Below are 26,803 nucleotides of genomic sequence, written 5' to 3' on the forward strand. Positions count from 1 at the left end.
TATTATTATTATTTTACTATTATTATAAACTATTGTTGAATATTGTGACTATTCATATTATTCCTCATTTGAGAATCTATAAAATTATTCTCTGTAGTCAATTTATTAGTTTTTATAACCTCAAAACATAAACTCAGAAATTTAATTGCTAGAAACCTAGTAACACAAGTATGACCTAACATCAGGTAATATGTACTAAGGCAGAAAGCCCAAAGTCGTTACTTTTCATACAAGACTAGAACTAGACTTAGAATCATCGCACACAAGAGCCTGTTAGCTGAGGACAGTGGTAGCTGTCTCATGTATTTTGTCCAAAGAAACTTAGTTTTATGGTTCTGGTATATTCTGCACTGCAACTGATTTCCCCCTTCAGACTTATCAATTAAGAAAATGATCACCTTCTATAAACTGCAGAAATGTTAAAAAATTTTATAAGTGTAGTCAAGAAGTATTTTTATTACTATATGCTATTAGTTTTTGGCCTCAAATGTATCTTTTTTAGAGATGTCTAAAGTTTACATCATTAAAATCATATGTCATTTATTGTTTATTTTTATTACTTCTTTCTCTAGATCTAAAATCCAACAGCATTAATGATCTGGTAAAGGACATAGTTAGACAACAATTTAAAATTTTCCAAAAGGGCATGCAAGAGACTATAGCACAGCTCTTCCAGAATGTGTCGAGACTATCAGAGGACCTTGAAGACACCAAACATGTCATTCGACAAGTAAATGAATCCATGGTCTCAATAGCAGTCCAGCAAAAGTCTATTTTAATGCAAGAAAATAGGCCCACTTTGACTGATATACTAGATCTTAAAAATCGCATTGTGAATCTAAGGCAAGAAATGTCTTTTACATGTGAGAAGCCTATCAAAGAACTAGAAGCAAAACAGACTCATTTAGAAGATGCTCTAGAACAGGAACACTGGAGGAATGTTCTGTATTATGAATCCTTCAATAAGAGTCTTTCTAAAATGAAGGAAGTACATGAAGAATCAACAGAACAAGTATCACATCAGAGCGTTCCAGCTGCTGAATCAGTTAGCAGTAATGTCACCGAGTACCTGTCTACTCTGCCTGAGAATATAAAGAAGCAAGGTTTGATGATGCTCCAAATGTTTGATGATTTGCACATCCAAGAGAGCAAGATTAACAATCTCACCATTACTTTTGAAATGGAGAAAGAATTTTTTAGGGATGAATGTGAAGACATGTTATTCAAATGCAGAAATGATTTTAAATTTCAAATTATGGACACAGAAGAGAATTTACAAGTTTTAAACCAAACATTGGCTGAGGTTCTCTTTCCCATGGCCCATAAAATTGATAAAATGAATGAGCAACTAAATGATTTGACTCATGATATGGAGATCCTTCAACCCTTGCTGGAGCAGGGAGCATTGTTTACAAAGACAATGGCATATGAACAACCAAAAGAAGCAACAGCTATAAGGAAAAAAGTGGAAAGCCTGACTAGTGCTGTCAACAGTCTACATTTTCTTATCAAAGAGCTTACAAAGAGATACAACTTACTGAGAAATGAAGCACAGAGTCGTAATGATATCTTAGACAGACGTATCAATGAATATGCCTCAGAATTGGAAGATGGCCTAAATAAGACAATGACTATTATAAATAATGCCATTGATTTCATTCAAGATAACTATGTGTTAAAAGAGACTTTAAGTACAATAAAGTGCAACCCCATGGCCAATGATAAATGTACCCAAAATATGGAAGCTATTTTGACATTTATTCCTCAGTTCCAACGTTTGAATGATTCCATTCAGATTTTAGTCAATGACAATCAGAGATATAACTTTGTTTTACAAGTTGCCAAGGCCCTTGCAGAGATTCCTAAAGAAGAAAAACTAAGTCAGTTCAATTTACAAAAGATTTATGAAATTATCAATGAAACCACTTCCCAAGTGAAACAATACCAGGAAAATATGAGTCATTTGGAGGAGAAAGTGCTCTCAGCCACAAAGATTTCCAAACGTTTTGAAGCGCGGTTGCAAGGCATCGAGTCTAAAGTGACCAGGACACTCACCCCATATTACACTTCACTAAAACCAGGTAGTGTGGCAACAAATGAGAAAGACCAGGCTCTCCAACTGCGGGTATTAAATTCTAGATTTAAGGCCCTGGAAACAAAATCCACTCACCTTTCAATTAGCTTGTCTTTGCTTAACAAAACTCTCTATGAAGCTTTAACAGTGTGTCATAATGCTTCCACACGTGTATCAAAACTGAACGCTACCATACCTAAGTGGGTAAATGGTTCTCTACCAGATGTTCAGCTTCTGCAGAAAGGTCTGACAGAATTTGTAGAATCAGTAATTGAAATAAAAACTCAAATTGCTCTATCTAATTTAACTTTGTATATAAATCAATCATTGTCTAGTCTTGCAAATGTTTTCAAGTCTCAGAAGCAAGTCAAGTCATTGCTGAAGAAACCCAATGCACTTAAGAAACCAACAGTGAATGTTACCACTCTCCTCATTAGCCGCACCCAAAGAAACACAGACAACGACAACATTCTATCTCCTGGTAAGTTAGTGAAAAAATAAGTTTTAATCTCTCTTTCTATTTAAATGGTACTTAGTAGATCTGTACAGTTTAGCAAGACCATAAGATATAAAAAGCACTTATTTGAATTTGGGTAAATAGTTAAGTAATTCAAAGATCACTGAAATATTGCTTGAATTTTTCAAGGAATCCTGTCTTACATAAATTAGTCATCAATATAAAACAAGTGCTTATAGTATATATATTTTTCCACATATTTCTTAACATTTTTTCCAATAAGACCCTCATAAAACAATCAAATTCACCTCTGTGGAACATTTTTCTCTGCATAGGTAATTAAAGAAAGCTCCTTGATGAATAAGACCAGACTATATCTTACTCATTTTGGCATTACCTGGCAAAATGTCTGGTATACAAAAACAACTCAATAGCATCTGTTGAATGACTGACAAATTGAATGTGTAAGTAAGCAGGCATTGAATTTGGTAGATTACAGAAGGCCATGGGCACCCAGCTAAGTATCTTAGTTTATTTGGGCTGTCAAAAAAAATACCACAGGCTGGGTGGCTTATAAACAACAGAAATTTCTCACAGTTTTAGAGGCCAGGAGGTCCAAGATCAAGGTGCCAACCTGGTCATATTCTGGTAAGGGTCCCTTTTTGGTTCACAGCTGGTGACTCCTCACTGTGTCCTCACATAGTGAGAGCAGCGAGGGGTCTCTGTGGGGTCTCTTTCATCAAGGCACTAACTGCAGTCATGAGGGCTCCACCCTCATGCACTAAGCACCACCCAAGGCCCTGGCTCTGAATGTCATCAACTTTGGGGGTTAGGATTTCAAAATATTAATTTTAGAGGGATGCTCATTGTAACACTAAGGCATTTAAGGCATTTAAACATGATTTTGTAAAAAAGTGGTCTTTGAAAATTTGGAACACAGGGTTGAGGGAGGTGAGAATGGCCTCAAAAGCAAGAAGCTAGCAGTGGTGTATAGCCTGCCTGCAAACAATAGAGACACCAGTCAGGGCATTACTGCCAAAAACAATAGGAGACAGATCAAAGGAAGAGGTAGTTGAAACAGTTGTGAGAAATGTTGTGAAAATAAAACAACAGAAGTAGAGGGAGGTGGAAAAATTAATCACCTGAGGCTCAACCAACCACGGTTCTGGTCCTCATTGTTTCGGTAAGTTTCCCTGTGGCCTCAGTAAATTCATCTCTCTGAAGAAACTGTGTCTTCCTGTTATGTAATGGGAATGTGATAGATATTTTACTGAGTTTATTGGTGGAAATATGGTGTAGACTGCATCATTGTAAAACAAAAAAATAAGCTGTTCACAGCCTCAGTGCTTGGCACTTGGGGAAGGAGAGACCTAGAATATTCTCAGGTTTTGAATTTGGAAAATGAGAGAGCAGCAGTACTATTAACAGCTGTTTATAAACACTAAAGAAGGGGCATAAACCTGGGAGAAGGGAAATTCAACGCAATGCGTATAAACTACTTAACAGTCTCTGTATGAAGGGTTTATGAACATGTTCGGTACACGAGTAATATTGAATAGCCTTCTGCAGTGCAGAGAATAGCTACTGATTCCCACTACAGGAAACTGCAGTGCCCCTCTCATGTGCATCTGCTGCTCCATTCTATACCCGTCTGGGTAGATTTCTGTAACTTTTCTGGGTAGATTTCTGTAAAAAAGCAAGTTTATTGCTTTTCAACTATAAAAGGGTGATCATTATCCTAACATAACTCATATTTAATCTCTAAAAGTTTTGATAGTACTTAAAGTCACAAAATACACAAAATTGAATTGTCTTTTGAGTATTTAAATTTTTGTATTTATTTATGACTACCTTTAAATTAATCTGACCCAGGAGAACTAACCTTGCCCAGTGGAATCATAGAACAAATTGTTTAGATATATGTGTTTCTAAGAGAAAGGTGGCACTTTAATATCTAGAAGTTCTTATGATAATAATTTTAGACAAAATAATGAATAGTTCTCTTTCCTACTATGTTAATCCTTGCTCTTCCTGTGGCTATTACAAAGGAGTTTCATTTAAATCTACAGGATGTGTAATCACATGCCAGTCAAACTGCATCTTTTTCTTTCTTAAACCAAAAAATACGTGGGTCTATGCAGTTAAGTATAAAATTTTGAATATTAATTCAAAGTTAATTGAGTTAAAAGGCTTAATAGAACATAAGAACTTGTAGACTTATATAGCATGAAGAATGCATGTTAGGTGTGGCAGACTCTGGCCAGCAGAGTCTGTGTGTTGTGGCTGAAGGTGAGAACAAATGCACACAGACTATAGAAGTGCTGTGGAGGAAAAGGGACAGTACAGGGACTCTCTTAAGATGAGAGTCCTGTGGCCACTTCTCTCAAGGGGAGAGCATCCTGACCCCTGCCTGGATAGGCTTTTATTATTTCTATCAGGTCTTATTATCTATTAAATAGAATATTGCTATCTACATTTTAGGTACAATCAAGGAAATGAAAATAACAAATGCAGAAGGGAAAGGTGGTGAGGTGATTACACTCTATTCTTGGGAAAGTTCATACAGGCTTTGAAAATTACCTTGAAGATAGGCAATAAACACCTACTGTTTCAGACCAGCGCAAGGGAGTTTTAGCAAGAGCAAGCCATAACAGTCTGTATGCATTTTCTAGGCCTGGTTCCCATAGGAAAACTGGTTTGAGGGTCTGACTCCTGCCCACCACTTTGCTCCTGTCAGCTTTTGTTACAGGGCTGAGTCACAATCAACATCTTCAAACAAATTGGTTCCCTACAGTTAGGAACTTATAATTGTTGGGCCTAATGGCCTAATAATTAACTCAGTTCTGATTCTTTTTTATAATGATGCCCTGATAATATTGCTTCTTAATTCTTCATTTACTGTAAGTAGAATTTTTATAGGTTAAAAGTTAAAAATTAATAGTTCTTTATTTTTATCTCAGTGAAGATAATAAAGATATCAGGGTAGTAAAGATGTATTGACCTACTTTCACATGTGGGGTAGATATTCACTTTATGTAGGACCAGTAACATAATTTTAAGTGGGTGCATAGGTATGCATGCTAATTAAGCCACCTCTGCTTCTGTACACCATAAAACTGATGGCATTCATTGGACAGCTGAGCAGGTAAAGTCCATGCACAGAGCTGAAGGCAGTGGACTCAGGCAAAGTTCTCCTATAAGTATAAATCGGTTGCAATCTCAACTACTTCCTTTGACATCCCATTTTATACCAGGGGTGGAGCACACTGAAACACTGGCTAAATTTGGCTGCATTTCCTTTGACTTTTGCTATTGTGTTATGAATACAATAGAGCCACATTGCTTCCCTATATAACAAATGATACAAGATAATGCATCATCATCTTACAAATCTCTCAATAATATTATTCAGATTATAGCCACCATCACTTGCAGCATAAGTACAATTTGTAGGAAGAAAAGTCTCATGAACATGGTATTTTAAAAATTTAATCTTAATTTTAATACCTAATTTACTTTGAAGCCTAATAATAGTAATATTATAATAACATAATATTGGATACTATTTAGCATTTACTATATCCCAAGAACTGTATCAATTATACTCTATACATTATTTAACAATACCTATGAGCTGACTGTTATGATTCTTACTCTGAAGATGAGTAAACTGACCCCTGGATAGGTGAACTGAAGTATCCTGTCCAAGGTCCTGCAACTAGTACATGATTAAGCCTGCCTCCTGTTCTGTTGGGTTCAGCACTCAGTCCTCAATCACTGTACTCAAAGACACTGCAGAGTATATTCACCTGTTGTTCTCTTCCCTTTGCTTCTGTTTGATGCATTACATCTATTCAAGAGTCTGACCATATCTGAATATTCCATACAGCCAGAGTAAATACTCCCAGCTCTGGAGTTTCCTTTCTTGAGGATCCAAACATTGCCCGTTGTCTCTACACTGATTAGGAGGAAGTGAAGCTGCTACTTCTTGGTTTGAAGTTTCTAGATACAGCCAATAAGCAGTTGTCATTGAAAGTCACCATCAATTATTCATAAGATCTCCTTCTGACTGGTTCAGAAAGGCACAATTTAGAGCATTCTTCCCTATCACTTCCATTTGAGGCATTCCTACATTCAGCTATACTAATTATAATTCTCCCTAGGCCAATGCTGATAAGCTGTTCCAGTTGATTCATTAAATATTTTTTTCTAAATAATATTCCAGTAGACACCAAGAGGGTTTTAATTCATCTTGGAAGGTTTGTTTGTATAGCAATTGTCAGAATTGTCTCTGCAGAGAGTCTGGCTGCTTGCATACCAGGAGGAGCTGAATCTTGCTGTAATTTATCATCAGTCACTGTTGGGTATGCGTGTCTCCTGCTTGTAACAATTGACTTTTTATTTCAACTATTTCCCAAAAAATACCAAATGTATTTGGTGCTGCTTTAATAAATATTTTTTATTCATAATTATTGCCTCACTCTTCCTAAGAAAGATTACATTCTGTAAAAGCTTTGGTCATGTACCCAAAACAAATTTTTAAATTATAATTATTGTGAATATAAGCAGTTTAAAAGAAAAATAAGAACCTAGTAGATATTTAGCTGTTTTATATGATTTTGAAACCATTTCTAAATTTTTGTAACTCTACATAAAAGCAGTTGGGATGACTAAAAAACACTGAATTTGGAATCAGGAAACCAAGTTCAAATCTTGCTTGGCAACATATTTATGCTTGCTTGGCAACTTATTTACTTAGTAATAAGTAATTTTTCTAAACCTTACTTTCCTCATTTATAAAATAAGAATAACACACCCACCTTACAAGTTTGCTTTAAGGATAAAGGAAATAACCTGCATGCAGCATGAAAGTTCATTATTAATATCTGATGCAGTTTTTTAGCTGTACTTAAGGTTTATATTTTATTTCTGTAATATTATTTATTACTTAATATTTCATATATAATTATTTCCATACATCAACATCATTTACAGACTCAGGGTATTCTGTAGTTCCCTATCTTTACTTTCATCATTTGTTGCTTTAAATTCAACATACCACTTATAAATGAGCTTATAGTTATATAATGATAAATCAAGAAGAATAGGATACAAAATGTAAAGGTTTAACTGTATAAAGTGCATGTGCATTGACAAACATTGAAAAGATCTACAAAAATTTATGATTTTTCCCCAAGATATTTTCTACTCTTTATATGCTTTTCCATACTATAAAAATTAATATTTTCAAATATACCTCAAGAAAACTAATAAATTGCCTCTTGTACAAAACAGTTTAACATAAGCTAATTAAATTTTGAAGGATATCTGCTTGAATTTAGAATTTATGATCTGTTTTATAAGGTTTCCAAAGCCACACACAATTTTGGTGGCCTGATAGAAGCACTCCTGGAACTCAGCATATAGTTCTGCGCACAGCTAAGCAAGGGAAAATGACACAGATGGAGTCTGGGGAAATCCACATACAGGCTTCCTTATGTACTTACTTATGTTCTCAGGCCTGCTATATTGACCCTTTGCTTTACTCATGATCTTTAAGATATTCTTTGTGTCAAACTGATTAGCAAGCCTGTCTGCTGGGGATAGCCTCCCCAGCTGTGTCAATAAAGCATATCGGTGTTTAAGCAAATATTAAATGAACTACTTTTTGTTCATGGTTCCCTGGTAGAAAAACAAAGACTCCCCTAGTGTTTCATAAGGTTCCCCTTCATGGGAAAGATGACAGTTGAAGAAAGAATGCCAACAAATTGACAACCCTGTTCTGAACCTTGTCTTGAGATGAAGTGGCCGTGATATCTAAGGTGAACAGTCAGAAACCCATGCATCTGATGCTCATAGCTCAAAAAAATCTATACCACATGTTCTAATAGAAGGAAATGGGACTGAGCACTGGGCTCTGTTTACATCATCACTGCATGTGCTTGGGTTGTTTTCTCTAACAAGAATCACACGAGCTATTTCTCAACTGTTTTGGTTTTTAAAATTTTTTTTGACAACAAAGACTTGAAACAAAATTTGATTATAGACTAGCATGTAATCAAATGCAATGAATAAATGTCTTTCTACTGGACATTAAAAACATTATAAATTCAAAATGATATTATTTTGTGCTGTATTGATTATTAAATTCAATCCATGAACATTATAAATTCAAAATGATATTATTTTGTGCTGTATTGATTATTAAACATGAAAATGCAGGTGCATGGATTATTGTCATATAGTAGGAACTTGTTGCACAGCCATGTAAGTGAACATGATACTTGCATCTTGACAAAGAAAAAGTAGCATAAAAATAATAGCTGTCTTTTTATGCTACAGTATTTTTAATGAACAAAAAAGTGACAGAAGCTTGGGTACATAAAATAGACTGACATCAGCCAGAAAGGAGGCTGGGGAAGGAGGTGACAGGAGGAAAAATGGTGAAGGGATTAACCAAAGAATATTTATGCATGACACATGGACATGGACAGCAAAACAGGGGTTGGCTTGGGGTGGGGAAAGGATGAGGCTGGGTGGAGGTAGGGAAAGGGAGAAAAGGCAGGAACAATTGTAACAGCATAAACAATGAAAATAAAATTTAAAAAATAATAGCTGTGCCATAAGTTAACTGCATATGAAATTTGAAAAACATACTTTAACAGGTTTTTTACATAGTATATACATAGCTTTTTCTATACACAGCTTATTAATGATTTTGAAAGAGATAAGTATTTTACTATAAATTTAATTTGAATTATTCTATTTTGAATGTCATTTTAGGAGAAAAATCATATGGAATTTTATTGTTATCACTGTTGATTGATCTAAACTCACATCTCTACAACTCCAAAAATAAATTACCAATAAAATTATTACACTGGAGAACTAAAGAATTCAGAGAAAGTTAATGTATGTCATGTGTTAGAATGATATAGCAAACAAAATACATGTCTAAATTTTCAAAAAAATAAGTCATTTTTTATGGGCAATCAACACTCCTTTAAGAATTCTGTATATTCTAGGTTTTATCATCTTAAATAAGGGTTAAATTTTGAAATTAAGATTTAAGAGACATCGTCAGAAGAATGGTATTTTAAAACTCTGGATGTAATTAAGATAAGCTGGGGAATAAGCGTGCTGCAGAGAGACCAGAAAAAGGAGCAGAGTTGGCCAACAGCAACCTTTACAGGGTAGCTGGGGAGAAGGAAGTCAGGAGAGAATATTGAGAAGAGACAAAGATGTAGTGGGATGAGCGTGGTTTATGTGGACATTAGCATCTAAGTATTTTCTAACACTACCAGCATAAATTAGAAGTTATGAAAAATAATAAATAACTGTGAAAATAATGAAACATCAGCATTACCTGTCAAATATAATCTAAGCTTGGTACCTTTGTTGCAAATTAAGTGTTCATAAAACTATGTGTAACAGTAAGCTAAGAATTTTGCTTGAAAAAGATTTTTGTTATTCCCTGGATGGTGTGGCTCAGTGGATTGAGCCCTGGCCTGGGAACCAAAAGGTCTCTGTTTGATTCCCAGTCAGGGCACATGTCCGAGTTGTGGGACAGGTTCCCATTTGGGGGTGGGTAAGAGGCAACAACACATTGATGTTTCTTCCCCCTCTCTAAAAATAAATAAGTAAATAAAATAAAAGATTTTTTTAAAAAGAAAAAGATCTGCCTCAAAATGTTTTTAAAACATTGTCCTTGATTAAAGAAAGATATAGGAAAAGTACAAGATCATTTTTATTATACAATGTTATATTAGCTCAAAATATAATGCTTAAACTCATTTAAGCAGTTTTGTCTTAGAATCAAAATAAACTATCTTTAATGTTGTTATTCTTTTTAGAAAATTATAACAGTTCATAACTATTCAACTTAACAAGTATTAATTAAGTGCCACATTGTATCAGGTAGTGTTCTAAATGCTTTCAGTGTATCAGAATGTTAAAAAAATTCCTGTCTTCCTGAATAAAAATATAAATTACTTAGTAGGTTCAAAGGTGATAAATGCTACACACTAAAGAAAAATCAGAGAAAAGTAAGGGAAATGAGGGTACTGTGGTGTATTTGGAGCAGATTGCAGCATTATTAGACAAGATAATGGGATAGATGCCATTTGTTAGAAAACAAGTGAAATCTGCAAGAAACTGGGGAAGGAAAGGGACAGAAAGCAAGGCCCTGGCTCAGAAGCTTTGTCAGTTTGCTTTAGAAAAATTCGATAGTGGAAGATGTACTGTGGAGCAATGTGATGTTTGGTTGTATTTTATGTTTTTAATTTTTGTCATGTGTTTATGAAGGCTATGTTATTATAAAACTATTCTGAATGTGAAAGAGTAAGAAGCCACAGACTATACTAAATGTTGGATAAGTGTTATAGTTCATTATTGTAAAAGGTTAGTGTCTTCTTAAGTTTTCTCTGGGTGTTTGGGCAAATCTCATGCAAGAAGCAGTCTTGAGCTGGGCATTCATTCATTCAACCATTTTCACACTGTGTTGAGTATAGTATGTTTAAATTCATTCTGTTAGTAACAGTTAAAGAATTTTTTATGCAAGAGCATGGTATAATTATGTAGGCACATTATTCAGACTGAGCAGTGAGAAAATCATTACCTCAACTAGGTGACCGAGGTAGGAATAAAATCGAATGTGGAAATGTTAGTTAAATGTGAACATATCCTTAGTAGAAAAAAACAACTAATTGAAAATACACACTCAGAATAAAGAATAACCCCAAAAATTAAATAAAGTACCTGCAATTGAGAAGTTAATCATTCTATTATTAGAAATAGGAAGGTCAAGGAGGAAGCACAGATGTACACAGAAAAAGAATCTTAGTCTGTGATACATTAAAGATTTATTATCCCTGCAGAAATGTTCAAAAGTCCATTAGTAATATGGATCTGGGATCAGATAAAAGTTGGAAATTATGTATCCAGGGCTGATTACTTGTGGGCATGGAAGTAAATTAGATAGCTAGAGAAAAAGAATAAAACTTAAGATATAAACATGAAGATTTCTTATATGGAAGAGAGCAGGTGAAAGAGGAGGGGGGGAGAGAGAGAGAGAGAGAGAGAGAGAGATCTCATTTAAAAATAAAAAGAAATCATTATTGGAACAAGGAAAACTCATGTGTCCTGGAACTCAAACTCTTTTTTAAAAAGGTGGGATAATCCCATAGAGATAGAAGGAGGACTTGTGTAAACAAAATAACATAGAAAAAATTGTGCAAATGAGAACTAGAGCGGAATAGAACATAAGGTCCACTTCAGGGACTAATGACAAATATGATTAGAACGTCAGAATGTCTGTCCACAAAGTGGTACTTATGCTTCAGTGTTGAGAAGGCAATTGGAGTTTTGGGAGGGGTTAAAAATGTTTTTTCTGGCTCTATGAGTAATATATATTCATTATGGAAAATATGGAATATCCCTAAAATACAAAGAAAATAGGCTAGCACATAGTAAGCCCTCAAATAAAGTCAGTTATTTATCTTATTATACATATTATGTAATAATTATAATAATTACAATTTATCATAAGCATTTACTATATGATTAATATTTTCATCCAAAATATTTTTCCCATGTATTCTAAAACTATGTACTAGGCTTATATTGCGTCATATAGTTAATATTTGAGTTTCAAAACAATTTCTGTCCATGGTGCTATTATTATTTCTACTTCACAGATGAGGATACTGTATCCAGAAGGGTTGACTAACCTGTACAAAGTTGCAGAGTTCCTCAGTTTTGGCCCCGGGATGTGAACCCAGGCTCTCTATCTCCTCTCATGTCCCAGATGATTATACTGTCTCTTCACCACATGAAAGAATGTGCCAACATTTCCAATCTTGCATTCTACTTTTAACATTTAGGGCACTTTCAAAATTATTTTAGGTAATGCTGCACTATTAGAGAAATCTTTGTGCTTATCTCTAATTTTATTTCCTTAAGATAAATCCAAGAAGTAAAATAATAGTTTAAAGCCCATGTACATTTTAACAAAATTTATAAGTATTGCCAAATTTCTCTTCAGAGACTATCAATGTATATCACCTACAACAGTCTGTGACAGTGTCTGAGTATTATATGTGTGTATGTGTAAACACATGCACACTTTGAATTCTCTTGAAAAGTTTGCCTGAAACACTCAAAAACTTAAAAATACAAGATTTTAACATGCACTGATGTTTACATTGTATAGTGCTAGGGAAATGCATTTCAAAACTATATGGACAAAGGTTGTTTAGTGTCAGGAAAAATGATTTTGAAACTACTACAATCATCTAGCCCTGATATAATGAGAATGTTAACTATGAGTGTTAATGGGACGAAATGGGAGTCAAGGAGCAGGGCCATTTATTTATTTAAAAAATAAATAAATATGAATACTGCAGTCAAAAAAATAAAGAGCCTGGCATACACCTTCACTGATTTTGACATCCTAGGTAGGAAATTGAGGGACTTGAAAGAGACAAGTTTATTTGTTTGTGGTATAATTTACATAGTTAAATGTGCTGTTTTTGATGTAAATCTATGAGTTTTGATAAATGCTTAGTCATGTAATCACCACTACAATTAAGATAGAGACCACCACCCCCCAAATTTCTTTTTGTGTATTTGTAGCTGACCCTTTCCTCTACTCCCAGTCACTGGCAACCAGAGATCTGTTTTCTTCCCTTACAGTTTTATCTTTTCCAAAGTATTTTATAAATGAAATCATATACTATGTGTGTAGGCATTTGAGTCTTGTTTCAATTTAGTATATATATGTTTGAGATTCATCCATGTTCTTGCATGTATTCCATTTTATTACTGCAGTTCATTGTATGGGCATTCTGCAGACTGTCCATTTACCAGTTGAAGGACATTTTGGTTGTTTCTGGTTTGGGGGGATTATGCATAGAGCTGTTATAAACATTCACATACAAGACTTTGTGTGAACGTAAGTTTTAATTTTTCTTGAATAAATATATAGGAGTTGTGTAGCTTGATTGCAAGATAAATAGAGTTTAATTTTATGAGGAATTGCCAACATTTCACATTTGCACTAGTAATACATGAGAAGTTTAAATTGCTTCATATCTTGTTAGCACTTGGCATTGTCAATATTGTTTATTATACCATTTTCATAGGTTCATAGTATCTTGTGATTTTATTTTGCATTTTCTAATGACTAATTATGTTGGATATATTTGCCAGTGTTTTTTATTCTTCTTTTGACTGAAGGTTATGACTCTGAAGAAAAAGGTGAAAATAGTTGATAATATCAAATACAAAAATATTGAATCTCCTTGGTCGTGGCTTAAGATAAAAGAATAATAGTTTGATGAGAAGGGTAAATTTTTTGAGACAGGGCTAATACATTTGGTAAAGATTGCTGATTGATTGGATTAAAAAAGTTGGGAAAATATCCCAGAAAATGTTATCAATAACAACAGATGAATATAATAAGAACTAAATTGAAAGTGATAATTTGAAGAAAAAGTTGCAAAGACAGTTGGAAATAATATTTTCATCCACCTGTACACCCATGAACAGAATATGAGTAACTAAATCAATGAATTAAAAAATTTAACATAAACAAATGTTGGTATTTCTAGAAATGGCTGGAAGGGTCCTATGAAGTATTTCTAGAGCACTAGAAGGATAAGCCAGACTTCCAGCAAGATGGAGGAATAGGTGGACGCACCGTACCTCCTCGCACAACCAAGATTAGAACAACAATAAATTACAGTCAGCATAACACATAGAACTGATAGAGGATCTATCTGAATGGAAGTTGGACAGCCAAGAAGTTGAAGTAGACCTGTACATCCAGACTGGTAGGAGAAGACGAGCCGAGTGGGTGTGGGGCTGGCGTGGGTCAGCGGCACGCGGAGATTGGGGAAAGTTTGGCACGGAATAGGCGCGACAGCCATCCAGGGCGCAAGAACGCAGCAGGGATCCCTGAGTACGCAAGCTGCGGCTGCCAGACCCAGTGAGGCAGTGATTGTGGACCAGGGCAGAGCTCACAGCCCAGGAGCCCGGGGAAGGGTCTGGGCCCAGGAGAACTGAACTGCCGCCATTGATTCCCTCCTGTCCCTGCTCCCACCCCTGCCCCCACTATAATGTCACAATCTAGCGACTGGGGCGCCCAGCCCCAGTGAACACCTAAGGCTCCGCCCCCCACCATAATGAGAGCGACCAGACTGGAAAAAAAAAATAGGAGAGACAGGGAAAGACATAAGACATGTGTACAACAGAGCAGATCAGTCCCCCAGGACTCATCCTTTTGAGAGACCAAGAAACAGCCAATGTATCAGATGCACAGTTCAAAACACTGGTGATCAGAAAGCTCACAGAATTGGTTGATTTTGGGCGCAATTTAGATGAAAGGATGCGCGTTACCGTAAAAGACATGCAGGAAGATACGCGGAGGAGAGCCAATAGTGAAAGGAAGGAATCTGAGTCTCAAAACAATACAGTGGACCAGAAGGAAGATAGAATCAATCAAGCAGGAAAGCATGATGAGATAAGAATTCAAAAAATAGAGGAGAGCCTTGGGAGCATCCAGGACACCTTTAAACGTTCCAACATTCGAATTATAGGGGTACCAGAAGGGGAGGAGCAACAAGTAGAAAAGTTATTTGAACAAATAATAAAGGAGAACTTCCCCAATCTGGCAAAGGGAACAGTCTTCCAAGAAATCCAAGAAGCTCAGAGAGCCCCAAAGAAGTTGGACCCAAGAAGAAACACACCAAGGCACATCATAATTACATTAGCCAAGGTAAAAACGAAGGAGAGAATCCTAGAAGCAGCAAGAGATAAGGGGACAGTCACCTACAAAGGAGTTCCCATCAGACTGTCAGCTGATTTCTCCAAAGAGACCTTACAGGCAAGAAGGGGCTGGAAAGAAATATTCCAAGTCATGAAAGACAAGGACCTACATCCCAGATTGCTCTATCCAGCAAAGCTCTCATTTAGAATGGAAAGGAAGATAAAGTGCTTTTCAGATAAGGTCAAATTAAAGGAGTTCATCATCACCAAGCCCTTATTTTATGAAATGCTAAAGGGACTTATCTAAGAAAAGAAGATAAAGAAAAGACATGTATAGTAAAAGGACAGCAAACTCACAATTATTAACAACCACACCTAAAGCAAAACCAAAAGAAACTAAGTAAACTAGAACAGGAACAGAACCACAGAAATGGAGGGCACACGGAGGGCTAGCAGCAGGGGGGTGGGAGGAGGGGAGGAGGGAAAGGTATAGAGAATAAGTAGCATAGAATGTAGGTTGAAAATAGATAGGGGGAGGGCAAGAATAGTACGGGAAATGTAGAAACTAAAGAACTCATAAGCATGACACATGGACATGAACTAAAGGGGGGAACGTGGGTGGGAGAAGGGGTACAGGGTGGAGGGGAGGGAAGGGGGAAAATGGGACAAATGTAATAGCATAATCAATAAAATATATTAAAAAAAGGATAAGCCTTATTTAATAGATACAATTTTGATAAATGAGGAGACATAATAGCACTGAAAATTAATGGAGTCATAGTTTAACAGTCAAAATACTCGGGATGAAAGATAAACAAAGTGCCATCTTTATGCAGGCACACTAGCCGGAGCAGAATTCTGTAGAGGATTTGTATAATATGCTTTCATCTGCGCGTGACACAGCTGACCCAGAGGCAATGGCAGACCCCCTCACTAATCTGTTGGAAACTATCCTGCCACAGGCAGGGATCAGTTATCTGCCCGCTGAAAAATTACTGTTTAAATAAAGAAATAAAAAATAACATCTTATTGCTAAAACAGAACTAAACAATAAAATGTCAATTAAATATTAATTCAAATAAATAATAAATAAAAGTAAAATAATATATAAATTGTATTATATATAACATTATTATAATATAAATAGAAATATGAATGAAGTAGAAGCTATCAATACTATGTGTCTCTTCATTTTATTTATTGAATATCTATTGAGTAAATGCTGAATGGGCACTGAGAAAGAATGAGTAAACAGAGTGGTAAATTCAACACAGTGTTTCTTCTCCGGGAGCTTATGCATTAAGCAAGTAAGGATAATATAATAAGAATGGCAAATGTTAGCAAAGGCAGAAGGATTTGAAAATTTAGAGAGCTCTCCATTTCAAATTTAACATGGATATTTATGAAATACGGAAGTAGAATTAATGGAAAAGTGTGATTTGAGCACATTTATCAGGATCCAGAAAGCAAAATCCAGAACAAACTGAGACCCATGAAACATTGCAAGACAATGGCAAAGTAATATTAGTCATGCTCAGAGCAGGGAAATGAATACTAAAAGATCAGTTATACTACTGCACCAGACAGCAGGATGTGGAGTTGGCAGAACTGTTCAACTACTTGCACTAATCTGCATTAAAGAAAATAAATGGATTAGAAAGAGTTTAAAAGGTTTGAAGCCAAAAGTAGAAAAGTTGTGGAAAGTATGCTTGAAATGAGTCCCTGTCTCTAGAAAAGCATGCTGGTGGCATCATACCACCTGCATGCTGCGAAAACAGAAAAAAAGATAAAAATACCAGTTCGTGCCTTATCTTAAAGTTGGCACATTCCTGGTCATTGAGAAATCCTTATTTCATCATTATTCTACTTTTGGTTTAGAGTTTTAAAGAAGTCATAGCTGTATTGGAAGGACTCTTTCAGTAATTTTCTTCCCGATAATCAAATCACTTTGATTATTTCATAAAATGAATAATATATCAGACTTGTGTAATTGTAGAATATTGGTAAAATGATAAATCCTTAGTACTTTTAGTCCTTTAATGTTTGAAGAAATATCATGAAATTTATAGATCTCTAACTAGATTGCTACTTTTAGCCTAAACTAGGCAGTAGAAATGGCTATGAAGACTCACTCTAAACTAAGACACCACAAATAACTATTGGAATTGCACAATAAATGCTATTTGTTGATTAAAAAAAGAAAACTGTAATATTTTGAGAAACTGTGAAGAAGCAATAAAATACTGGGTAAGAATGATGTGGTCATCTAGTCAGTCTTTTATTCCTTTGTTCATTCATCTGCAGAAAGACATTTTAGCACTTCTATGTACCAGGCACTGTGCTGTTCAGTGGGAACATGCAGTTCATGAAATAAAAGATCTAAGCCCTTACCTCACAAAGCTCACACCTACTTGGAATTAAGAAGGACATTTATTAAGCAAACTTCTGAGTATCATACAATAATTAAGGAAATTACATGTAATTAAGACTTTTGACAGGGATAGGAAAGATGTCAAAAAGCAAACGATATTCTATTGAAGTCTTACTTTTGTTGTTAATTCAAAAACAAATTACCTATTGAGTACAGATATGCACAGAAATTTGTAAAGGTGCCTAACAATTTTTAAGTATTTTAGAAATCAAGTAGAAAAATGAACGTCAGATAAGATTCCTAAGAGATTTGTAGCTAATTGAATAACAAAGTACAAATATTTTCAATTGATAAATCACTGCCAATCAATTTGTAGTTATGTATTATACAGCTATCTACTTGACACTGATTTGTAACATATTTGTATCAATGCCTTGGATGAACACATAAAACATACCTTTGAAAATGATATCAAAGCCTGGAGGGGTGGTTAAAACATTGCATACAAAACTAAAACAAAGACCAGAGATGATAAGTCAAATGCAATAAGATACATTTAATTATCAGCAATAATTGTGAATTCTTGTTAAAATGAGTTAAATAAGTATGGAGTATTAAATACCACCAGTGACATTGGAGCATAGAAATCCTGTTATGACACAGTGTGATACAAATGCAAAAATAAATAATAAATATTTAATGCTTATGTGATATTAACAGAAGTGTGAGGTCATTTCTTAATGACAATTGTTACCATAGCTTGCTCTGATTAGACTAAATCCACAGCATGTCCAGTTCTGGGAGCCATAGGCACAACTTTATGTACTGTAATGTAGATTATTTTGGCAAGGACCTAGAGACCAGAGGTAACTCAAACATCAAGAAGGCAAAGAGAGGCATATAAAACACATGTAGCAGCAGGTGCAGAGTTGTGGGTGAGCCACCCCAGGCAGATTCTCTATAGGCACAATGACAGATATCCTGAAAGGTGAACTGTGTGTGGTCTCAGCAAACTTGAGCTACCACAGCTGTTAGAGGAAGTACAGGCCCTTATTAGACTCAAGGAGACCCCTGCTCTAGATGAACGACCCTACAAGAAACTAAAATAAATGGCACCCTATGAAATGACTCAAAAAAAGAGAAAAAAGCAAGACTGTTTCTAGAGGTCATGGGACACAAGGAGAAGAATGGAATTGCACCCTGGATATTGAACAGAAGCCAATGGGCCTAATCATGTAGACTCGCATTAGAGCTAACAGCAATGCAGAAAAATAAATTTCTTAGAGTTCCCAAAATTCTCCTGCCTAGAGACAGGTTTTATCCCTGATTCATGGACAGTGCAGAGTCTACAGGTGACAGGGGCATTTTCCCATCTGGGAAAATAAGAATTACAAAGCTAATCAGGTTACATAAATAAGTCAATATTCCCTCAACTCTACCGTGCAGTTGATTTATTCCCAGTGAAGCACATTAACTGAATACTATTCCGTGAGTTGATCACTGTGCTGAATTCAGAGAGTAGGGAAGCAAATGAAGCCAGTGCTTTGACATAAAGAATTCAGTATAGGTAGTGGAGAAATACTGAAGTTTTTAAAGCCAGAAAGTAACAGGCTCAATTTTAGAATGATAGCTAGTAGCAAATGGTACGTTTTAATAACCTATTCACATGGTTGAGAAATAATGTTAAAGAAATGTAGGCCATAAAATGTTTGTTAAAAGATATCACATATGTAACATTTTGATGTGTATCTTAGTTGGGAAAATAGTTTATAGCATATTGCAAAGAATATACCAATATAATTTAAATCACTTTTTAATTGTGTTATATCTTCTTTGCCAAAAATTCTAATTATAGAAGCATCTAGTGGTCACATTTTTATGTGAATTTGAGTTATTTAAATATAAAATATAATGTGTATAAAATATTTATAGACCACACTTCTTGAGAAAAATGTTAAACAAAGCAAATAATCCTAATTAAAAAATCATTGAAATGCATATACTGTAACTGCTTGTTACCACAAGGTGGTGCCATAGGGATAACTGTGGCCAGTAACATCAGTATTCTAACCTTTTCTCTGCATTTACATAACTATTATGTTTATAACCATACTCATAATTTGAGGCTTTCTAAACAAGTAAAATTATTCTATATCTAATGCATGGACTGGAATTTCCTGTCTTCAATAAATCAAATGTCCTCATTCTTAAACTGCTGTCTAATATTCCTTAGTGAAAACGTACTGTACTTCATTTAATAAGTCCCCCATCAATGCTCATTCTGGTGTCTTACAGTATTTCACTAATGCAAATGATGTCATAAAGAACATTCCTGAACAATTCTCTTTGAATATGTAGGAAGTGTGTCTGGAGTCTATATTTTACCAGAAGAAATTTCTGGTTCAAAGTAAATAAAGCTTTTAAGTCCTAGTAAACATGGTCTAATTGTGCTAGTCAAAGGTCCTACCTATTGAAGCTGAAGCAACACTAAGCGAATGTTCATTTTCTCTCATACCACCATGACAGGACATTTTCTGTCTTTTTAAATGTCACCACCTGATATAAAACTGTTGGTGGTGATACTTTATCATTCCTTCACCAGTAGTGAAGTTGATAGCTTTAAATTTTTTATGAGCTTTCGTGTTTTTGTTTAGTGATTTGCTAGCTCTAATCATTTGCCTATTTTGCACTGTTTTTAGGGGGTTACATTTTTTTGTTGTTTTGGATTGGTCAGGACTTTTCATGTGTTATGGATATTAGTCACTAGATTGTTGTCCTGTTACTTTGTTTTCTCTTAATCTGTCACTTATCTTTGAATTTTGATAATGGTGGCTTTTTTTACAAATGAGTTTTAATTTTTTTCAGTGACAAACTTCAGGATTTTACCTCTTATAACTTCTTGGTTTTGTTTTGTTTTGCTTTGCTTTGAAAAGTTTGCCAAAATTTTAAATTTCTATGAAGATATTTTTTATTTGACTGTAATGCAATCATATGAGGGTTTTTTTACATTTAGTATTTTTATGCATATAGAATGTACATTTTTATGGGTATCCAATTATCTAAGCACAATGTATTAAATAGATATTTTGCTTCTCCAATGATTTGAAATATTATCTTTATCATGTACCATTTTCAAACTTACATGATTCTGTGAACAGCTAACAAAAATATTGATATTCCCACACAAATAAATGCATAGAACACAGAATTATACCCACTTCCAAGAAACAAGAGAGCTCACAGAGTTAAGGGATTTTCAAGAAGTACCATGACTACAGTGAAGGCCAGCCTGGACGTGAGAACCCATTTTTCTTATGTCTTAGTATTTTTTTCTCATAGTGCTACAAACTATAATTTGAGATCACAGAAAGTAGGTCACTTTTGTCCTCTTTCATCTTGACCTTTTTTTCAGTAACAGAAGAAGTGTGTAGCAGGTCCCCATGCCAGAACGGGGGCACGTGCATAAGTGGAAGGACTAGCTTTGTCTGTGCCTGCCGACACCCTTTTACTGGTCACAACTGCACTGTCAGGCTCATGGAAGACAATGCTTTAGCTCCAGGTAAGGAAGTGCAAACAACCTTGGGTTCAATGTCACATACAAAAACGTTTTTGGAAATATTTATGAATGAATATTTAAGCCTGTTTAATCTAGACTCACGGGCATTAATACCTGTTACTTCTGAAACTTAGTTGAATAATGCACAGGATTTATAAGCAGAAACATCATTTTGTCTAGTAAATTCTCACTGATGTACACTTGTTGAAATTTTCAATATTAGTGTAATAGAGACAAGTTTTTACCCCCTGGGCATCCTAAAATATAATATAAATGCTTTCCCCTCAAAAAAGCTGTTAAACAATATACTTTTCATTCATATCAGATATAGTCATTTAAATGAAGCTTTCTTAAGTGCTTACTATTAAAGCATCTCTTCACCTTTTGACTGGGTAAGGACTGTTAGAACATGTTCGAATTAATTGAGTAGAATAAGATGTCTTTTTTTTGTCCATTTACTTTTGCAATTATTGGTTGCTATAAAGTTACTTCAAGAATATACCATTTCTGATTTTTTGTACAAGAAAATATATGCAACATTTAAAATGTATTCTCTTTAGTGAGAACAAAAAACATATTCAAATCAGGCTTTTAATATGCCAGAAAGTGAAAAGTAAAGTTTGTAGTCTATTTTTAAATCTCAGCCTTTGTTAGTACGTTTGGCATTAATTACATAGAGAATTCCTTTTGTCTACATCTCTATGGTGCACGTCTCTATGGTGCATACGACTTCATTTGGTTTCCTTGTAGCCTCTAGATACTCTTTGACAAGGTGTTGGAAAAATTGTTTCTACATCATGTCAGCGTCAATTCCTTCAAGGGGCTTTGAATTCCTTTATCTCTGGAGAGAACAAAGCAATATGCAAATTAATCTTTGAGATATTTTTATGAGAGAGGTAGAATGTTACTATTATTCTTTCCTGATTTCAATGGAGAAACTGAGGCTCAGAGATGCTAAGTGATTTTAGGTAACTCAGTCAAAAGGACAGGGAAGCATCCAGACACACCAACCCTTGTTAAATATGATGAATGACCTTTTTCTCCTGCTCACCCTTTCTGTACCTGAGGTAAAATGTTATGGATATAAAGAAAGGCAAAACAAGATAAAAACAAAAATTAACTTGTTCTATTTTTCCCTTTAACAGATTTTTCCAAAGGATCTTACAGATACGCACCAATGGTGGCATTTTTTGCATCTCATACATATGGAATGACTACACCTGGTCCTATTCTATTTAATAATTTAGATGTCAATTATGGATCTTCATATACTCCAAATACTGGGAAATTCAGAATTCCATATCTTGGGGTATATGTTTTTAAGTATAGTATTGAGTCATTTAGTGGTCATATTTCTGGATTTTTAGTGGTTGATGGAAGAGACAAGCTTGCATTTGAATCTGCAAATATTAACAGTGAAATACATTGTGATAGGGTTTTGACTGGGGATGCCTTATTGGCATTAAATTATGGGCAGGAAGTGTGGCTACGACTTGTGAAAGGAAAGATTCCAGCCAGATTTCCCCCAGCTACTACATTTAGCGGTTACTTGCTATACCGCACATAATCATTGTGAAAGAGTGACTATCACTCCTACTCAGGAGTAGCCAGTGTTTTTATCTACCTTTGCATGCACATCTGCTCTATTTTTAGTTTTTCTACATAAAGTGAAAATCTACTTTTTAAATCTGTCTGAGGCTGTAAATTTGTTTATTTCATAAAGTCATTTGGATATCTTTTGGATGATCTGAATATGAAGAAGTTCTTTCTCCTAAAGAGATTCAGTGGCTCAGAAAACAAAGTGCATGTGTTAGCATAACTACTTTTGTTTTCTCATATTAAGTCATTTCAATATAAAGTAATATAAAATGGTAATCACCCAACACTGTCAGTCACAGTAGCCTTTCCAATAAAGCATTAACTTGTGTTATTCTTTGCATATGTAAATACTGACATGTATTTCTTAAACTCACAAATTTAAATAAATTACTCAAAGACTAAAAAGCATTTTTTATTTTGATATTTATTATTTACTGTTGAGTTAATCAATTTTACATATTAAAATTTTTATTTGTAATCAAAATTAAGAAAGAGAACTATTGTTCTCTTGCTGTAATTAGAGGATAAAGTAATAATTGACAAATATTTGAACATTTATACCCAAGTTTAAGGATATATAAGTGACTCTTTCACTTGCCTCCATTATACAATATCTACAGGGGAAAAGGAAACTTTCCCCTCAGGGTGTCCTTCTTGAACAGCACATGCAGACCTGCCTGGATTTTTAAACAGGGTACAAAATACTCTAAAGTGATGCTACAATGTATGGGATGCTCACTATGCTAAGTCTCTTCTAAGAAACTTACATGTGCTGTCTCATCAATTCCTTACAAAGATTCATAAGGTGGTATTATTGTTATCATTTTTATAGCTGAAGAAACTGAGACACAGAGAGATTAATCAATGGGCCAATTTCCAGTTACTATGGATGGAGGCAGAATTTAGAATGAGGCCATATCTTGTTCAGCGTACATATCTACCCTTTCCTTATATTGCCTCCTACGGAAACACCACCATTTATTTATTAATCCCTAGCAAAGGCCATTGAAATTGTCCAGTGTGTTATTATGACAATACTGTTGTGGTGAATATCCTTAAAAATACTTTCCTATATATTTGACAAAGTATTTCCAAAGAATAGATTTCTATAGGTAATAATAAAAATAATAATGAAATTTTTTTGTATACAGGAATTTTTTTAAAGATTTTATGTATTTATTTTAGAGAGATGGGGAAGGGAGGGAGAAAGAGAGGGAGTGAAACATCAATGTATGGTTGCACCTAGCACCCCCCTACTGGGGATATGGCCTGCAACCCAGGCATGTGCCCTGACTGGGAATCAAACCAACAATGCTTTGATTCACAAGCCTGTGTTCAATCCACTCAGCTACACCAGCCAGGGCCTGGTATACAAGCATTTTTTTAATTAATTTGTTCAATGCTCAGTAATCCTATGAATTACATATTAAGCCTGTGAAATATATACTGCATATTATCATCTGCTTTTTACAGATAAGAAATAAGCATATATAGGCTAAGTAATTTTCCTAATATAACAGCAAATTATGGGCAATTTCTTGAACAAAGGATTTTTTTTTATTTTGATATGTACTATTAAATTGCCCTCAAAATATTTTCTCCCCATCCATAGTTCTATTTTGTTCATGTAACATAGTGCTTTTTATCCCCTACATGCTTTCAGCAAAACTCACAATTTTTAAATGCCACCAGTCTTGAGGGTGAAAATGGAATTTACTTATAAACAGAAGCTTGAAAATTTTTCAAATTTGCTGCAATTTGAATGCATATGTCCAAAGAGTTGTACAGAAATATTCATAGAAGGCTTATTTGTAATATCCAAAATGAGGTGCCACAGACAGGTCCAGCAGCAGATGAAAGGGTAAGCAAACTCGGGCTATTCACAGACTGGAAGATGCCAACCACCAAGAGGAATGAGCACCCTGCAACAGGTAAGAAACTCATTTAGGAGGAGGTTTCAAACTGCAACCTGATGAACCTTAGCCACCCCTGCAGGGAAGTATACAGTTGATGCAGACACCGGACCACAGTGTCCACGTCATTATGGATGAAATGAGACATTCAAACGGACTACTGAGTCTGGTGGAGGAAAAGGGACAGCATGGCTTTTCTCTCAAGGGGAGGAAAAGCCTCGGCCCTTACCGTGACCGGCCTTTATTGGGTTTCTTGGCATATTACATGATGGTACTCATGTAATGCACAGGTTCGCTTACAGGTTTACTATGCACAGGTTCACTTTAGGTGGTTACCTTTTACAGAAAACAAAAGAGCCAATGCTGCTAACCACATCGCAGAAGAGGGATATTTGCAAATGAAAAGGCAAAAGTGGTTGAAACTGTTACACTCATCCTTGGAAGGTTTAGCATGGATTTTAGGAGGTTACTTGGCAGTAAATGTCCTCAATTCAGGGTGAGGGAGTTTTTTAGCAAGAGGAAGACTCAAAGCGGCCTAGGCACATTGCAGGCCTGATTCCCCACAGGAGAACCTATCCATGGGCGTGGGTCCTGTGTATCTCTGAGTGGGAGCTGGGCCCACATCATGCAGGACAGTCTCCTATATGCAGTGAGCAATTTTTTTAAAAAAATTCATATATAATTGACATAAAACATTATATTAGTTTTAGGTAATAAAACTAATACAGTTATAACCTTATCATGATAATTGGATACATGTACATATTGTGAAATGATTACCACAGTAAGTTAACAACCACCACCTTACATAATTATAGTTTTTTCTTATGGTGAGAACTTTTAAAATCTATTTTCTTAGCAATTTTCAAATGTAAAATACAGTATTGTTATCTGGAGTATTACCCATTAGAATATTCCATGCTGAGTCAAAATAGCTAGGCTCTGATGTCCAAGCCTCACTCTGCAGCCTCACGCATCCAGGAAGCTGTGCACTAGATGCTGACGAGTGGAGGCTGGATGACTGACAATTTCTATTTTGTTATGTGAAAATGTGTGCTTTTCAAAATATTTGGCAAGTTTTGATAGTTTATTTAGTTCCTGCTTAAAGTTGTATCATAATCTAAACTGTTTTGCATCTTCTTTCTCCAAGGACTCATAGACTAAACAGAATTTTTGTCTTATAAAAATACATTTCATCATAGATTCCAGTGAGTGCAATGTCCTGCTCATCCTTTAATATTAGCAGAGTAGAAGGAAGTAAATAGTTTGACAGTGTTTGTCATTGCCACGCACAATTTAGTTAATTGGTTTTGTAATTAGATGAAAACATTTAGTATTTAATGATGCTTTGGTGTTTGGAATTTTAATTACTAATATTATTTTTACTTTTATAAATATTTTTAGAAGTACACAAGTGATAAATTACCATTAACAGCTAAAAAGCATTGAAATAATTTTTAAGTTGGTATGATATTGTTTGGCTATTTTTTTAAAAAATCCACTCAACATAATGTAAGGTAATTAGTTTAGCAATGTATTTCTAATTGTTGTGATCAAACTTGCCCATGAATGAAAAATATAGCACCAGGATTTTCTAGATGTTTTTCCTGTAGACACAGCAAATTTTTATTTTGTAGATTGAATTCCAGAGCTCTTCTCTCTCACCAGACGTTCCTGTCCAGCAAACTCTTAAAGTACACTAAGGCCCTAATTCTGATGACAATCTCACATCCATTCACACATCAGTTATTTAATGATCACCTATTTTGTGACATGCAGGAGAAATCCCAATAGAAATAGCTTTAAAATATCAAGTAACTCATTACAGACAGGTGCTACATTTGGAATACATTATTCAGGGACGTGAGGGTACTTACTACTACCAACATTATAAGTAGCTCAGTAAGAATGGGAATGAATCTTTAGTAACTAGCCCCTCTTTTTCTGCACCTCTGACCAAACTTTCGTTACCTCCAGGAAGTGAGAAGTTCATATTCAAAGCGAAGTGTACCTATATTGCTCATCTGTACACTTTTGTACCAGTCAAAAATTTCACTTTGGAAGAAGA

The 26,803-nt window shown here is 34.9% G+C and overlaps 1 protein-coding gene across 1 annotated transcript in view; it reads left to right on the top strand.

Annotated features, from left to right (window-relative positions):
- The window catches only part of MMRN1 (multimerin 1), a 66,467-nt gene extending 43,247 nt beyond the window's left edge, over positions 1 to 23,220 (top strand). The window contains exons 6-8 of the mRNA XM_045819942.1: positions 573 to 2,555; positions 21,080 to 21,226; positions 22,369 to 23,220. Coding sequence (XP_045675898.1) covers positions 573 to 2,555; positions 21,080 to 21,226; positions 22,369 to 22,790 — 2,552 coding nt within the window. The 3' untranslated portion in view covers positions 22,791 to 23,220. The remainder of the gene's footprint in view (positions 1 to 572; positions 2,556 to 21,079; positions 21,227 to 22,368) is intronic.
- The last annotated feature ends 3,583 nt before the right edge of the window (positions 23,221 to 26,803 follow it).

The sequence above is a fragment of the Phyllostomus hastatus genome, unplaced genomic scaffold (assembly GCF_019186645.2).
Source record: "Phyllostomus hastatus isolate PE091 unplaced genomic scaffold, TTU_PhHast_1.1 phas_scaffold_39, whole genome shotgun sequence".
Lineage (NCBI taxonomy): Eukaryota > Metazoa > Chordata > Mammalia > Chiroptera > Phyllostomidae > Phyllostomus > Phyllostomus hastatus.